Source organism: Lipotes vexillifer, unplaced genomic scaffold, assembly GCF_000442215.2.
Source record: "Lipotes vexillifer unplaced genomic scaffold, Lipotes_vexillifer_v1.1 scaffold44, whole genome shotgun sequence".
Taxonomy (NCBI): domain Eukaryota; kingdom Metazoa; phylum Chordata; class Mammalia; order Artiodactyla; family Lipotidae; genus Lipotes; species Lipotes vexillifer.
In genome coordinates this window covers 1,115,337-1,132,903 of record NW_006787415.1, presented here as the reverse complement: position 1 = coordinate 1,132,903, position 17,567 = coordinate 1,115,337, and the positions used below count along the sequence as shown (strand labels likewise).

At 35.7% G+C, this 17,567-nt stretch overlaps 1 protein-coding gene and 1 pseudogene across 2 annotated transcripts in view; one reads left to right on the top strand and one right to left on the bottom strand.

Annotated features, from left to right (window-relative positions):
- Positions 1-17,567, bottom strand: part of ADAMTS19 (ADAM metallopeptidase with thrombospondin type 1 motif 19) — a 282,978-nt gene that overhangs the window by 112,624 nt on the left and 152,787 nt on the right. Inside the window, exons 10-11 of the mRNA XM_007459995.1 lie at positions 16,383-16,533; positions 1,275-1,376 (exon numbers count right to left, since the gene is read on the bottom strand). Of these exons, the coding sequence (XP_007460057.1) occupies positions 1,275-1,376; positions 16,383-16,533 (253 nt within the window). The remainder of the gene's footprint in view (positions 1-1,274; positions 1,377-16,382; positions 16,534-17,567) is intronic.
- On the top strand, positions 5,099-6,802 carry LOC103071763 (single-stranded DNA-binding protein 3 pseudogene; annotated as a pseudogene). The gene has a single exon (XR_457038.1). The product of XR_457038.1 is annotated as a single-stranded DNA-binding protein 3 pseudogene (transcript).

The window sequence follows — 17,567 nt, the reverse complement described above, 5'->3', positions numbered from 1 at the left end:
CAAAAAAAAAAAAAAAAATTATATATATATATACTCTGTGTGTATACTCACATCTGTATGCAAATTGTTTTTGTCCCTAACTCTCAAATGGTATCATATAAAGTATCAGTTTTTTCTGACATGTCTCTATACTATCATGTCTTGTAAATGTTTTCAATTTAATACATATATATTTACCTCATTCTGTTAACAGCTACACTGGAACCATTCCTCTCCTGATGAATATTTTTGTTGTACCTCATTTCTCACCACAGCAGGTTGCATCCTGACATAAGTATGTGTGTGCGTGTGTTTGTGTGTGTACATGCACACGTGCCTATCTTTTTGCACAGGTGTAAGTATTTACTTAGGACAAAATTCTAGAAGTGGAATGCTAGATTTCCATTCCTGTCCATTTTTCAAATTGATGTGCTTTTAAACTAGCCCTCTACATAAGTTAATTTTTTTCACTAATTCACCCCAAGTAATCTTTATGTTGTTGATTCTTTTCAACTGTAATAAAAATTCATGTTCTTCAGAGGCAAGTTTTCTGATCTTACATCTAATGAGTAAAGTAATAACTGTTCTACTTTCCCTTCATAGAATAAAAATTAGAAAATTATGTAAACTATTGAATGGTTATCTTTTGATTAAATTAACTGTAATTCTAAGTTTATATGGGATCTAATGCCTTAATATTCTTCAAAAGAAAATTAATTTTCAACAGCAATTGAAATGATCTGGAAATGTGTACTAATACATTTCCACAGCCTTATGAAACACATTAGATTAAACAACTTAGACAGCCAAATGTTTACTAATCCCCCAGAATATTTTATTTATGATGCTTGAAATGACAAGGAAAAACTATACCTGGTGGCTCTCCTAAGACAATATTTTATACTTTAAAGGATTCATTAGCTGAGTTTTACTATTTATGATTTATTTGTGAATCTTTTACTTATGTGTAATTTAATAATAAAATATTTCATTTTTGTTAAAGTAATACATACATCCAACTCTCCACATTGTCATAATCAACAATAAAAAATTACTGCATTGGTATTTTAAAAACCCATGGATTTGCAAAAATATAAGTGTTAAAATTGAAAATAGAGGAAATGCTGAAACTTTATATATACTGAAAGTATTACATTGGTGTTAAGAAAGATACATATGTAACTGGCAGAAGAAAATGTCTTGCTAGTTACACTCATAACTAGTAAGGAGAAAATGCAAGTTTCTTAAGTTTCACTTAATATTCTTATTAATTTCAGGCAGCACCAATGACTTACCTTACCAGGGTCACAATCAGTTCCATCCATTGGTGGATCTAGTTTGGTTCTGCATTCTTTTTCCCCTTCTACCTTGCACCACAACCCTGTGCAAATAACATGCTGAAAACAAGGTTATAATAACTAATAAGGGGAAGGCATCACATTTTTGAGGTTAAGTCAATAAGGTTTGAGAGAGCTCTTTTAACAGAACATCAGAAATGTTTGAAGAAAAATATACTTTAGGTACTTGTAATATTAAACTTATAATTGAAATAGTGTATGGCTTATTTATAGTGATGAGAAGACTGATAAAAATAGAAAATCTGTTTCATAAATTTAACTATTTAAAAATTTCTTTAAATAAAACACATGTGATTACACAAGATTAAGTAGCTACAGCAGAAAACTGTAAGCTAAAAATCACTATTTATACCATTATATGAACCAGGCTAGAAAAATTAATGAGCTTATGGTATGAATTTAGTGCCTCCTATCTTAAAGCCTGTCCTCACTTATGCTTTGCTGTATGCCGAGAAGCCATGTTAGTACTTCATTATTTCATCACGTAGCCTTGGCCCCGATGCAATACAGAGACTCTCAGTGGGCATATTTCCCTTGTTATCAGTCATTTTTACCTCAGTATGAATGAGTTCTAGGTACCCAGAATACATTTAACTTTTTCTAGGGAAAAGTTGAGGGAACAAACAAAAAATAGTGAGATAAAATAGCATAAACACAACACTGAAAGAAGAGAACTCTATACTTGTGGCCACCCAGAGACAGATAAAGAGGCAAAACTACCACATTCTTAAGGACTTTCTATTTCTATAGGATGGCTGAAGTTTTTAGATACAAGCATGTTATTAACAAATTACACAGAAATATCAAATCCATGCGTCATACTTAAAGCGACTGGAGTAATCTATCTTGAAGATGATAGTGTGACTACCTATCCAGATATTTGGAGTAAAGGCTGGAAGAAAGCAGGTTGATAAGGACAGAACAAGTAAGTATTGATGTGAAAGACAGTCTTGAAAGGGTGAGAAGACCAGTCAGATGGGAGGAGGCATATAAGGGTAGGGAGTAGGGAACAAGATTTTAAAGATAGAAAAATCAGATCCTGCATGCCAGGACTCCATATTTGGAGGGAAAAAGAAATCATTCAGCAGTTGACCAGCAGGTTGATAAGATAAAAAGGTTATTTTAGGGGGTTTACTCTGGCCTTGGTGTTCAAAACAAACTGAAAATCACTATACAGTTAAAATTAACTTATGACTCAAATCTACTAAATACTTTGGGAATCATAAATTTAAACTAAGATTTCAAGCAGGTCTATTACAACTCTCTGAATTTGTTACAACTCCCCAAATATTATTTTCCTATTCTATCTTTATTTAAAAATTTAGATTTCTGAAATGTTTGTAAGTTCTTGAAAATTCAATAGTCTATGGCAGCAGTGTGATATGTTCTATTCACACTATTTTATGTGCTATGACAGATAGTTTTTCTGCTTCAAAATATTTCATACAAATATATCTTATTATATTTAGGATATGATTTAGCTTAATTTCTTTGCTTTTATTTCACATACCATTTACCAAAAATTCATCCAGGAACTAATTTTAAAGAATGCCTAAATGAAATAGCTTCTCTGCAATATTTTAGCCTCTTGAAAATAAGCAGAGAGGTTAATTGTTTATCATGTACTTTTATGGACACGTTTATATTTGAATTAATAGATATCTAACCTGAGAATTTTAGTTCCTAAAAGTTTTTATTTTTTCTCCAAGACATTCTTGTTAATGATATTTTATAATTATGGGGTCAAATGCTGAATTTTCCACCAAAGAAGAATTTTGCTTTATTAATATTCAATAAGGCTTAGTTGTGCTATAACATGAATTATTTTAGTCAAGTTCATTAGTTAACCAATGCATATTGAACTAAAAAGCAAATCTTGTCTATGCTGTAGTTTTAAAATCATACTTCCTTGTTGAACACTGTGGTGGTCTAAATTCTGACCTTCCACCATTATCTGCTATTCAAAACAGCAGGTACTCTAACTGATTCCCATTTGAGGCACTGAGAGCATAAAAGCAAACCTGGCAGCTTTTCAAGATATGCACAGTCATACAGAATATATCTCTCATAGAGGAGATCTCTTTACCCTTTATGTTCTACAGTTCTGGGGATGTTTTGGTAAGTAAATTATAGCCTCATTCTGAAAGATAACTCAGATTCAGGATTCAAACCAAACTGTAAAAAGTAAAGCAATAAAATAGTGAAGAAATGGAATGGACTGTTTTCTCCTTGAGAAGTACAACATCTCAGATGCATGATGTTAGAGCTATGTAATACCAAGCCCTTTCTTAAGAGGAGCAGGACTGAGTATTTTGTTAGAACCAAACACTCTGTATGTTACACAGGCCAGAGTCAAATCTTTTCAACTTAATAACTGAAATTACTTACTATGTCAATTAAGAAAACAACTTCAAAACTTAAAATGCTGTGTACAGGAATCCAGGACAGAAATGTACAACTCAGCATTCCTTGCAAACTAATAAAAATAATACAACAGTCCTTTTTTATTCCTCTATAATAAGAAATGACCCTTAAAAGCATATATAAATTTGGATGTTTATCTCAAGAAGCCTTTTAAAGTTTACATGAAAAAAAAATATTTTCAATGGAAAAATTTAAATGGACATGGATTAACTGTCCATGTATAGATATCATAAAATTTATCTTCAAAGACAACCTGTGTCCATGTCTTTCTTTATAGCAAATAGTTCCATTAAGATGTTTTGAATTTTATGTTAAAATAAAAAAATCTTAAGTGCATATGCATGGAAGTAGCAATTAAATCTCAGACATGTAACTCCTTGTTCACCCATAAATTATATTTCAAACTACAATCTCAATAATGTAACATTTGATTGCAAGTGTAATTCAGTATGGAATAATATTTTCAAAAACAATCTTTTCTATCACAGAACAGCTTGGTATTATTAAGGATGGAAGAGAGGAAAAAAGTAAGGGAGAGAGAAAGAGAGGTATTAAAAAAAAATAGAATACAAAGACAAAAGAAATTAAAAAAACTGAAATCTAGTTTTTTATGAATACTAATAAAACTGAAAATTAATCAAGAAAAAAAGAAGGCAAAAATAAACACTATTAGGAATAAAAAATGAAGGCATAACTACAGATGACATAAAGTTTAAACAGAAGTAGGAAGACATTATGAACAACTTTATGCCAAAAAACTTTAGAATGAATATGAAATGGAAAAATATTTTTTAAAAATTTACAAAAAACTTGCTAAAATGGACCTAAGAAGAAATAGAAAAGCTGAAACTATTGCCTAACCATAGAATAATTAAAAGTGGCTGTTAAAAATCTTCCCACAAAAGAGTTTTTGATCCAAAAAACTTATGTCAATTTACATAAACTGTCTAGAGAACAGAAAAAGAAGCAATATTCCTAAACACACTTTATGATACCCAAACCAGACAGGAGTTTTAAAAGAAAATGAAAATAGTGATCTACCTCATTTACAAACTTAGATTTAAATATTCTACACAATTTTTAACAGATGGAACCCATGAAGAAAGGTAATGTACCATCATGATCATGTTGGGTTTTTCTTGGAATGCAAGGCTACTATAATATTAGAGATTTGATTGACATGCATTAGTTAACCAATGCATCTTGAACTAAAAAGCAAATCTTGTCTATGCTGTAGTTTTAAAATCATACTTCCTTGTTGAACACTGTGGTGGTCTAAATTCTGACCTTCCACCATTATCTGCTATTATTCAAAAGAGCAGGTACTCTAACGCCGGGGAGGGGGCCGGGAGCGAGGGGGCGGCTCGGGAGCAGCCGGAGCGGTGGCGGCGGCGGCGGCGGCGAGGCTCGGCGCCCTCTTCTCTGAAAACCATGTTTGCCAAAGGCAAAGGCTCGGCGGTGCCCTCGGACGGGCAGGCTCGGGAAAAGTTAGCTTTATACGTCTACGAATATTTACTGCACGTAGGAGCACAGAAATCTGCACAGACCTTCTTGTCGGAGATTCGATGGGAAAAAAACATCACGTTGGGAGAACCGCCTGGGTTTTTGCACTTCGTGGTGGTGCGTATTTTGGGACCTTTACTGTGCAGCTCCTGAAAGGCGAGACACTTGTGAACATTCAAGTGAAGCAAAAGCCTTTCATGATTACAGCGCAGCCGCCGCCCCGAGCCCGGTGCTTGGCAACATTCCCCCCAACGATGGGATGCCGGGAGGCCCCATCCCACCAGGTTTCTTTCAGGGTCCTCCGGGGTCACAGCCCTCGCCGCACGCACAGCCTCCACCTCACAATCCCAGCAGCATGATGGGACCCCACAGTCAGCCTTTTATGTCACCGCGATACGCAGGCGGCCCCCGGCCCCCGATCAGAATGGGAAACCAGCCTCCGGGAGGAGTTCCTGGGACACAGCCACTGCTGCCCAATTCCATGGATCCCACGCGACAACAAGGGCACCCCAACATGGGAGGATCAATGCAGAGAATGAACCCTCCCCGAGGCATGGGGCCTATGGGGCCCGGCCCACAGAATTACGGCAGCGGCATGAGACCACCACCCAACTCCCTTGGCCCCGCCATGCCCGGGATTAACATGTGCCCGGGAGCTGGCAGACCCTGGCCCAATCATAACAGTGCTAACTCAATTCCATATTCCTCCTCATCACCTGGCACCTACGTGGGACCCCCTGGTGGTGGCGGCCCCCCAGGAACACCCATCATGCCTAGTCCTGCAGATTCAACAAATTCCAGTGACAACATCTACACAATGATTAACCCGGTGCCGCCTGGAGGCAGCCGGTCCAACTTCCCGATGGGTCCAGGCTCGGACGGCCCGATGGGGGGCATGGGTGGCATGGAGCCACACCACATGAACGGCTCATTAGGGTCAGGTGACATAGATGGACTTCCAAAAAATTCTCCTAACAACATAAGTGGCATTAGCAATCCTCCAGGCACCCCTCGAGACGATGGTGAGCTAGGAGGGAACTTCCTCCACTCCTTCCAGAACGACAATTATTCTCCAAGCATGACGATGAGTGTGTGATCCCCCCTCCTCTTCTCTGAGACGCTGAGAGAGCCGGCATTGCAGGCGGGAAGGTGCCAGAAATTATGCAAGAAGAAGTGAGGTGTCATTACCCAGGAGCTGGGGGAGGGGCATCTCCTGCTCCCCCCTCAACCCTCCCCCTCCCCTCCCCCAACCTTTCTCAATTTTAGTTTCATGCAATAAAAAGGCCGAACTTTTTATTCCATAAAACATGAAGGACAAAACTCAAAAATACATTTCAAGTCAATGACCAGAAAAATCCCACCCTTTGCCCTTTCCCAAAAGGACCTTTTATGTACATGACACATTTTTGTTGTTTTTTGTTGGGGGTTTTACCGTTGTTGGGATTTTTTAAAATTTGTTTTCAGGGGGGTTTTAGGGGGGAAAAATTTTTTTAAATGGAAGCTTCTAGCAAGCCCCCCCCCACCCCAATCAACCTCTTTGCTTTGAAAGAGTGAGCTGATCCAACATATGAGGTGCTAACCACAGTAGGCAAGATAGTTTCCAGTTTGAGTCTAACAAGCTTAATACCCTGTGAAAACAAAAACCAAAACACTATTTGGAGGAATATAACAGAATCCAGAGTATCTGCTGCAACAGGGGTCAGCTAACTCTGTAAAGTGCCAGAAGACCAACCCTCCAGCAGCTAACAACCATAAACTGTGGAACAAATGCAAAAAACAACTTCCTGGTGGTTCTGGAATGTGAACAAAAGCACATCAAAAACTTCAAACTCTATGATATTTGTATCTCTAGATACAAAGCTTGTGACACAATTCAACATCCATTCATTTAAAAAAAAGTCATCAAACTAACCACTGAAGAACACATCTTCAAAATTAATGGACCTCTGGACATCTATAAAAATCTACAGCAAACATTGTTAAAACACCGTGAAATGTTGAAAGTTTCCTTTTAAGATTAGGAAAATAGCAAAGATGGCATCTTGGCACAAACATAAAAAAAGTGAATACATGATGTATTCATAGTGGTAAGAGGAAAAAAATAACTGTCAATCTAGAGTCCTGAACTCAGCTAAAATTTTATTCAAGACTGAAGGTTAAATAAAGACTCTTTCAAGGAAACAGAAACTGAGTGTTTACCACCAACAGATCTTCCCGAAAGGAACTTCTAAATTGTGTATTTCAAGAAGAATATGACCTCATAGGAAAGGGCTGAAAAGCACTTGTGATCAAAGAACCTGACAAAAATGAGGATAAATCTAAATAAACATTGATTACATAAAGCAATAATAATTGGACTTTAGCCATTATTATTAACCTTTTTAATGGGAAGAAATACTAAAAATCTAGCACATTTACATCTCAAAAACTTTATCCCTTAGCAGAAACGATTTGACCACTGACAGTTAAATATTTAAATTTGATGTCTTCTCTTTTACCTCCTTCACTCCATATACTTTATGACTGCTTGAGGCAGGTGTTGAGTAACAGACATGGGAAGAAAAATGTAGTCTATGCATAGCCAACAAATGAAGCAGCACGCTGCAAAGGACCCCTCAATAGAACACATCTTAGAGCGTTAAAGAAAATCAAGGAGTACGAAGAAATTTAGAGAAAGGAGAACTGTCAATACCTAGTTAATGAAGCCCCAAAGAAAAGAAAAAAAAGTGGGAAGGAACTATTTGAAATATTTGAAAGAAAAATGATCCAGAATTTCCTTGTGTGAAAGAGAAATATATTCCTCTTCTGGAATGGTGGAATAAGTTCCCAGAAGACCAACCCTCCAGCAGCTAACAACCATAAACTGTGGAACAAATGCAAAAAACAACTTCCTGGTGGTTCTGGAATGTGAACAAAGGCAGGTAAATTGTTTAGGGGAGCTGACTGGCATAAGTTGAGTTCACCATCTTTGTGGCTTTGACCTGATAGTGGTTTGTTGTCATGGCATGACACAATGGCTAAAGCAACATATGCCATTTTTTAGACTCATGAAGACAGAAACTGATGTAGTCAAAGCTGCCAAAACCTGAAGGGACAATCCCAAAAGGAAGAGAGTCAGAGACGTTTAGGTCTTTAGGTGGCACCTGTACCATACATGCAAGGGACACACCACAAATAGCCCAGATAAGGAAAGGGTGAGCTGATCCAACATATGAGGTGCTAACCACAGTAGGCAAGATAGTTTCCAGTTTGAGTCTAACAAGCTTAATACCCTGTGAAAACAAAAACCAAAACACTATTTGGAGGAATATAACAGAATCCAGAGTATCTGCTGCAACAGGGGTCAGCTAACTCTTTCTGTAAAGTGCCAAACAGTATACAGTTTAGGCTTGTGGGCCACACGATCTCTGTTGCAACTATTCATCACTGTCATTGTAGTTTGAAGGCAGCCAAAGAGAACATGTGAACAAATGGGGGTGACTGTGTGCTAGTAAAACTTTATTTACAAAAATAGGCAGCCAGTCCCTACCTCATAGTTTGCAAAAAATTAATGTATTAATATATAATATGTTAATGTATTAATATTGTAGAATAAAAACATGTGTGTATACAAATAATCATTCACAAATCTTCTGAGTAGCCTTACTCATAATAGCTAACATCCCAGATGTCTACTAAGAGGTGAATTGATAAACAAAACAGTTATATACCAGTGGAATACTATGCATCAAGAAAAAAGAACTAATTACTCATAAACATAAAAAGATACAAAGAATGTCTGACTTTTGAATGCAGAGGAAAATTTGGTTTCTCCAATGTAAAGTAGGAGAGGAGAACAAGAGTAAAAAGTAGAGCATAGGGCTTCCCTGGTGGCGCAGTGGTTGAGAGTCCGCCTGCCAATGCAGAGGACTTGGGTTCATGCCCCGGTCCGGGAGGATCCCACATGCCATGGAGCGGCTGGGCCCATGAGCCATGGCCGCTGAGCCTGCGTGTCCAGAGCCTGTGCTCCGCAACGGGAGAGGCCACAACAGTGAGAGGCCCACGTACCGCAAAAAAAAAAAAAAAAAAAGTAGAGCATAAATAAGAAACACAAACACAAAATAAGCTGACAATAAAAATCCTAAAAAACATTAATTTAAATCAATGTAAAAAATGTTAAACTAGCTGATGAAAATACCAAAAAATGGTTACATTGGTTTAAACAGAAAAATATAAAATCTAGCAATTGCTTTTCTCTAGTAAACATATCCATCTATCCATACCCATATTTGTATTTATGTTTTATTTGGAAAGGTTGAAGATAAAGAGGTGGCAAATATTAGCCAAGATAATGGTTTTAATGCCAGAGAAAACAGATTTTAAGACACAAGTCATAAAAAATGCAGAAGAGAAAAACAGATCAACAGATGAAAAACCATAAATATGTATGCATCTATAATATAATTCAACATTATATAAGGTAATAACTGACAGAAATACAGGGAAAAATAAATAAATCAGTAGTTTGAGTGGGATATTTTAACATGTCTGTCAGTTACTAATGGATCAATCGAACCAAATAAGCAAACAGATATTTTGAATAATAATATTAATATAATTCATCTATAGTGACAGATAATGAACTTCAAAAACCACACATTCTTCAGCAGAAGACCTAAATAGACATTTCTCCAAAGAAGATATACAGATGGCCAACAGGCACATGAAAAGATGCTCAACAGCTAATTAGTAGAGAAATGCAAATAAAAACTACAATGAGGTACCACCTCACACCGGTCAGAATGGCCATCATTAAAAAGTCTACAAATAATAAATGGTGGAGAGGGTGTGGAGAAAAAGGAACCCTCTTACACGGTTGGTGAGAATGTAACTTGATATAGCCACTATGGAAAACAGTATGGAGGTTCCTTAAAAACTAAAAATAGTTACCATATGATCCAGAAATCCCATTCCTGGGCATATATCCGGAAAAAACTCTAATTTGAAAAGTTACATGCACCCCAATGTTCATAGCAGTACTATTTACAGTAGCCAGGACATGGAAGCAACCTGAATATCAATTGACAGATGACTGGATGTAGATATATATATGTGATGGAATATTATTCAGCCATAAAAAAGAATGAAATAATGTCATTTGTGGCAACATGGATGGACCTACAGATTATCATATTAAGTGAAGTCAGACAGAGAAAGATAAATATCATATGATATAACTTATATGTGGAATCTCAAACAATGATACAAATGAACTTATTTACAAAACAGAAAGAGACTCACAGATACAGAAAACAAACATGTTTACCAAAGGGGAAAGAGGGGAAGGGATAAATCGGGAGTTTGGGTTTAATGGATGCACACTACTCCATATGAAATAGAGAAACAACAAGGACCTACTGTATAGCATAGGGAACTATATTCAATATCTTGTAATAATTATAATGGAAAGGAATCTGAAAAAGAATATATATATATATATACACATACACACACAAAAAAAACAAAACAAAAACAGCACAACTTAATTGGAGAACTTGATGAATTCAACCACTTCAAAATTTTAAAATGACACTGTATAAAAAGTTAACACACAATGACATACTTTAAGGAAGTGTCACCTAGAATATAGAATATAGAAAGAACTCCTGCAAATCAGCAAGAAAAACAGAAAGTTTAAAAAAATGGGCAAAATGTAAATAGGCAATTTACAAAGATAGAGACCTAAAAAATAAAAGCCCACGTCAATAAGAAGGCGTGAAAAAAAATTAGTCCTAAGGAAAAAAATTAAAGAGCTAGATTATCTAGACAAATAATGTGCCATCAAACTCATGTACTCACATACCGTGTAGGACTAAAGCTCAAAGAATAGGATGAAGCTTTGATTAGATGGCAAAACAGGCAGATTCAATTCCTGGTAGCTTTAACCCACCATAACATTATTGATCTTATAGGAAGAAAGGACAATAAAAATCTTCAACTTCACCAATCTTAACAAGATGATTTATCAATGATACTGTATTAGCTGCCCAAACAACTACTTTCCATCAAGGGATATTTTATGCTTTTTTAGTCCTAATTCCTATTGCCTCTGGAATTTCACAATGCCAAATCACAGAGACTCAATCTTCTAGAATTCTTCATAAGGTACTCATTTCAATGCCAGCGTGTTCATTAGATCAAATGAGAGATTTTAGAAGTCCTACATACTTTGATATATTAAGTGGATATAAGAGAAATGTAAAACTGGAACTTTACGTGGTACTTTCACTTTAAGTCATCATATGATTCAATTACACTAGAAAGTTTTCGATACAATATAATATGTATGCAACTCACATTGTGCCTAGTCCAAAACCAAAGGCAGAACCTTAAGTTTCCTGGAGGTCTTCATTTTTTTTTTTTTTTTAAGCAAACTTTCTCTTATTCAAATAACGTAACTCTCAAGCAGTCACTTCTTATTGGTTCTAAGGAAACATCCATACCTCTGTATTCTTAGCCAGGCTAAGTAATTTTAGGCAGCTATTAAGATAACTTGATGCAGTTGTAGCCGGCTCAGCCACAAGATGCCAGATGGCCTAGAGGCACCAAATGCTTAGGACTCAGGAATAAGGTCATCTGAGAAGTTAGCATATTCATACAGAAGGGTGAGCAATTATTGCTGAGGGTCGAGATGTTTCACAAGCATCTCTACAGCTATGCCTTTAAACATTTTGCAGATGTAAGCTGCTATCCTAAGGGTAAATTTATATCATTAATTAGATCAGCATGTACACAATGTTGGAGTCCCTAGTGCTTGTATATAACTATTTGTCAGTAAGAATGGAAGAGCAATATCTAATTCAAATACTGTGGGCCAACTACCATTCTCTCATATTGTACCAGAAACACACATGTTGAAAAGTTGCTGCAAATCCTTACTCCATGCAGGTCAACACTTATTTATAACTGAATGGAGATATAAGATGGACATACGGATGCCTGATTAACTCATGTGTAAGCTGTGAAACATAAGCTACATACCCTTATAGGTTGTTATTTATGGAGCCATTGAATTAATATTTTACACGGTTATCTTCATATTTTCTGGACATATTATATATCTAAGAATCAACTATTTCTATGAGTAAAATTTTAGAGTTATTATTCCATCATTCAGTTGATTCACTTATTAATTTAACAAATACTTATTGAGCACTCTTTTAGGTGCCAGAGGTACAGTGATAAAAAGGACTGACAACTCTTTTGATGTTATGGAGCTTGCCTTCTAGGAGATTCGTTTTGTATAAAGTCTAGATGACAGACTGGTAGATATGGCGACTTCACGTGTATCCCCTTGAAAGTGTACGTAACTGGCTTAACGCGCTGAAATATTCTATCTTCTACACTTATAACTACTTCCCCTTATATTTTTAACTTCTACCTCCTTACCCTCAGATGTTCAGGGATGTCAAGAAAGCATCAAGTAACAGTGTCCCAAACCCAGTGGGAAAAACATAGCAATTGCATATTCTCAGACTTCATTTTACTCCCCTTGTCTTCAGCTTTTGGAATTTCTAATCATTTCCACTTTGAAAAATGTCTTCACTTAGCATCCAAGATCTTACTTTCTCTTGGTTCGATTCCTACCAATAGACTTCTTCAGAGTTTTAATTGTTGCTTCCTCCTTATTTTCCTAACCTCTAAATATTGTAGTGATTAAGTTCTCAGTCTTCAAAATTTTCCTCTTCTAACTCATTTCCTAGTGTCATCATTTAATATCATGTCTTCAGTATCTCCTACTTGTTGAGGACTTCCAGAAAGATATCTATTCTGGACCTACAAACATCTCTACTTGGATGTCCAATGGACATCTTAAACTTAAAATATGAACCTAACTCCATGCCAGTGCATTTGCTTTCTGTTTCTTCTTGCTACATTTTTCCCAAGATAAATGCATGGCTGGCTACCTAACTTCCTTCAGATTTCTAAACAAATGTCACTTGCTTTAGGAAGTCTTCCCAGATGATCCTGTATAAAATAGCACCATTCCCACCCTCCCATCCCTGGTTGTATTTCCTGTCTTTGTTACCTGAACTTATACTTCTCCAAAACACTTATTACTAACTGACATATTATATATGTATGTACTTATCGTCTGTTTCCCCAGCTAAAATTAAGCTCCATGAAGCTGGGGGTTACTTCCTATTGTGTTATTAGTATACAGAACAGCACCTGGAAAGTAGCTGGAACGCAATAAATATTTATCAAATCAATGACTGAATTTTTAAATAATCTCTTCTGTGGCTCTATCTACCTATTTACCTACCTACCTACCTAATTTCTATGCTTTGCAAGCTGCACTGATTTGGGATGGAAATGATGATTTTTCAAGGGTGGTATCAGAATGCTGTTTTGGATTTTAGAATGAAAGAAGTCCAGCCTCTTAGCCCTAAGAGACTTCGAAAGATAACATAGCTCCATTTCTTGTTCTATAGAGTGCAGCTTAGAAAGAAAGAGTTTTGACTAAGGTTACACAACTAATGAGAGGCAGAACCACTGTTAGAGCCCAGGCTTCATGCCTTTCCAGCCAGTGCTCTCCAACCAAACCCCTATTAAGAGGCATTGCTTCTCCTTGGCTGCCCACAGCAGCCAATCCTTTCTGGCATTATTTAAAAATTGTCCTTAATGAAGATTACACACAGATAGAACTAGAGAAAAATCTGGTTTTATGAATAAAAATGTCACATATAGATAATTTCAGGGGAAAAAAGGAGAACATTTCTGGATACTTAAGACCTAAAACTTAATTCTGTTTGCAAAATGCCTAGTTTAAAACAAGGCAACATCCTAGGATATTAAGAAACGGATTTAATATTCCCTAACAAATAGTTATACTTTCAGAGGTGGAGAAAAAAATCCATGCAGGTAGGTTAGTGAGAAACAACCATATAAATAGAGCAAATAGCCTAAAAAAGTTAAAAAAAATCAATTAAAATATTTCTTGACTCTGATGGTATAGGTACTGTAAGGGATAAAGCAAATTCAGTCTAAACACAGGATCTGATCTAAGGTTTTTCCCCATACAAAGATACAAAGTAAAGAAGTTTGAATTCCATAAGAAGCAGTAGAGCATAGTGGTTACATATACTCTATTCTTTGGATTTGCATCTAACACTCACTCTGCATAGATGTAATAACTTAATTGTGTTATTTAACTTCTACAGGCCTCAAACTGTTGATCTGCAAAACAGGACTAAATATCAACTGTGGCATATAATTGTTATAAGAATCAAAATAGGTCATAAATCTAAATGATTTACACACTGTGGCATCCATTTTAGAGTTCAAAATATTGTGGAACGGTACTAGTAAAATTTAACTAACTGTGATATATAATTAAAAATAATTTCTAAAATTTTTAAAAATAGTATTTATGAAAAATGATCAAAAATTTACCAAAAATCACATTTGTAGTTGATCATTTGCTGAGTTTTTCTAACCCTTGGGGTACTTCATAAAACATGAACAATTTTCACTGATCAAGTCTATCAATTTTCTGTACTACATGAATTGAAACCATCTCCTATGCAATAGTATGATAGTAATCATAGGCAGCCTACTCTGTTTTACAAAACATGATAATTTCAGCATGTAGATGAGTTTACCTACAAAACCAAACTTGTGGACCTCAAAACATTCATTTTACCATGACGATTTAAGAAAGAAGATTGTGACCCAATTTTTGATTGTCTAAAGTCCTTGGAGATGAGAGTACATTGAACAAGATTGGTAGATGAGATCAGAGAGGTATTAGGACAGATAATACAAAGTCAACCTGGCTACTGCTGTAATTATCACATCCAATGCTAAGCTCCAAGGATCCATTGGTCTGCCACATGGGAACCCTTGGGTGTCCAGTCACAATCACACACGTATATCAATTCCTCTTGAGGTCTAATATTGCCAGATGAGTATTACAGTCTATACATCTTTCACATGTCACATTTAATGGAGCTCCAACTTCTTCACACATTCACTTATTTTAATCTTAAGTAAAATATTCACTGAGTGCCTACCATGTGCTAGCCATTGGACTAGGTGCTGGAGAAACACTCTGCCCCTCCTGGAGCTTACACACTAGGGTGGGAAATTAATAAGCGGAAAGTAACAAACAAGTGAGTAACTCCTTTGATGAGAACAACGAAGCAGAGAGAGCATATGTCATAATGCCGTATAACCTTTTCCTTATAATGAATTTTAATTATTCTGCCAGTAATCCAAGACAGCATTATCTTCAACAAAGCCAAACTCCTTTGAGGCAATCACAGAAACTTAGGTACAGTGAAATACAGCTATCAATTCACTCTAAGCATGATTATCAGTTGAAGCCTGAAATACAAAGTGTGTGCGAGTATGTGTATTGGAAAGAGGTAGGAAGAAATGGGCAGCTAGGGGATGAGCTTCAGGAAGACAGAAGAAAAGAAAAAAGGAAGGGTAAATAGAGCTAAATTCTTACATCAATTATGAAGGTCATTCTCCTCAATCTTTCAGATTTTAGATTTTTCTAGAATGGGACAATTGGCTTCTCAGAGTAACTAGTGACTGAATACTAATATAAAGACACTGCTTAGTTCACCATCAGACATTTACCCTTTTCCTTTAGTTTAACTATTTAGAAATGTACTCTCTAATTTTTATTCCTACAGAACATATTTTTAACAATCTATTTTCAGAGTTAAAAGATATAATCCTTCCTCCAAAATTACATGTTCATATATCATTTTTATTACATTTTCACCCGGTTACCTACCATGTAAGCAAGTAAGAGATTTAAAACAAAAGCAACGAATTAGCATAATGCAAAGACTTTTCTGACTTCAGTGCCATTTTTGAAGTAGAAATTCTTGGGTCATTCCTTCCTGGCCTTAATTAAATACCGACACCTATTTCTATCACTTTCAAAATGTTAGGGGGAAAATGCAGAAACCTTTTCTTAGAAAATCCTTCTTTCCAATACTGGGATGCTTTGAAGCCACAAACTCTAAAATAAAGTCATCTTCCCCTCCTCCAATCAATAGTTCTAAATAATAGATGTGAACATACACTTAAAAAAAAATCCTACCTGGATACAACTCTTACCTGCATCTCTTGACAAAAGGAAGCCAATGGCCCAAAGAGAATCTGACATTGCTCGTCAGCAGTGTATGTCATCTCTGGCAACTTGGAGGGAACCATCACGGAATTGACACTCTGGGGATTTGTCTGTAGCAAGCAGTTACTGGCCTTTGACCTGGCGATATGCAGATATGTGTAACATATTGAGTTAAATGCAAAAATTTGTTATAATTAGTTAATACAGCAACAGGAAACATTTCGATACTACTAAAATATGTTCTTACTTTTATTTATAAGCTCTTCTATTGAATGCTCATAGAAATTCTCCCATGTATGAGAATCATTTGTTTATAATTATTACAATAAACCTAATAATAAAAAAAGTTCAAATTAACAGGACTTTTTGTTTTTAAAGATCTTTCATATGGATTAACTCAGCTAATCTACATAACACTGTGAGGTGGTTATTATTTTACATATTTATAAGATGAAGAAGCTCAGAGAGTAACTTGTCCAAAAGTAATGTATGAAGGTAGGAAATCAACTATATTCTGGGATTTAAGGAATCTATGGAAAGCATTCTCAAGTGACTATTAATAGTGTTAATATTTTTCTACTTGACATTGTACTACAACTTCCATTAATGGGGTAAAATTTAATTTTATCATAGTTCTGATTCATGAGAAGACAACTACACAAAATCCTGCACTCATTAGGGCCTACTGAGGGGCTACTGTTGCAGTGACAAAGAGAATGCCCAGACTCTACTGCACATATTTTTGAAAAGAGTTATAGTAATGTAATAAATATATTTTAGTAGATTTTAATATTCATTTGACAAAAAATTAGCTTGACAATTTAAATGGTATGGAAAAATAAATTTGTGTAGTGAATTTAGCTAGTTAGATGTTCCTATATTTCTTACTTAGACTTTTGGATACTTTAAGCATCTCTCACTCACTAATTGGGACTTTACATAACATCTACTGGTACTGTTTCAGCTTCCCCTTCTATTACTGAAGGAAAAAATAAAGAACAGGGCTTTAAAATGAAAATTAGAACAGTAATACTTTTTTTCATTTCCTTTTCCAACCAGGCAGAAGCTACGTATTACCAAAGTTGAAGGTTGAAAAGAGGAGGATCAAGGACTATTATAATGGTGAAAACTATGCATTGACATTAATGAAAAAAGATTCAGAGTGCAGAACT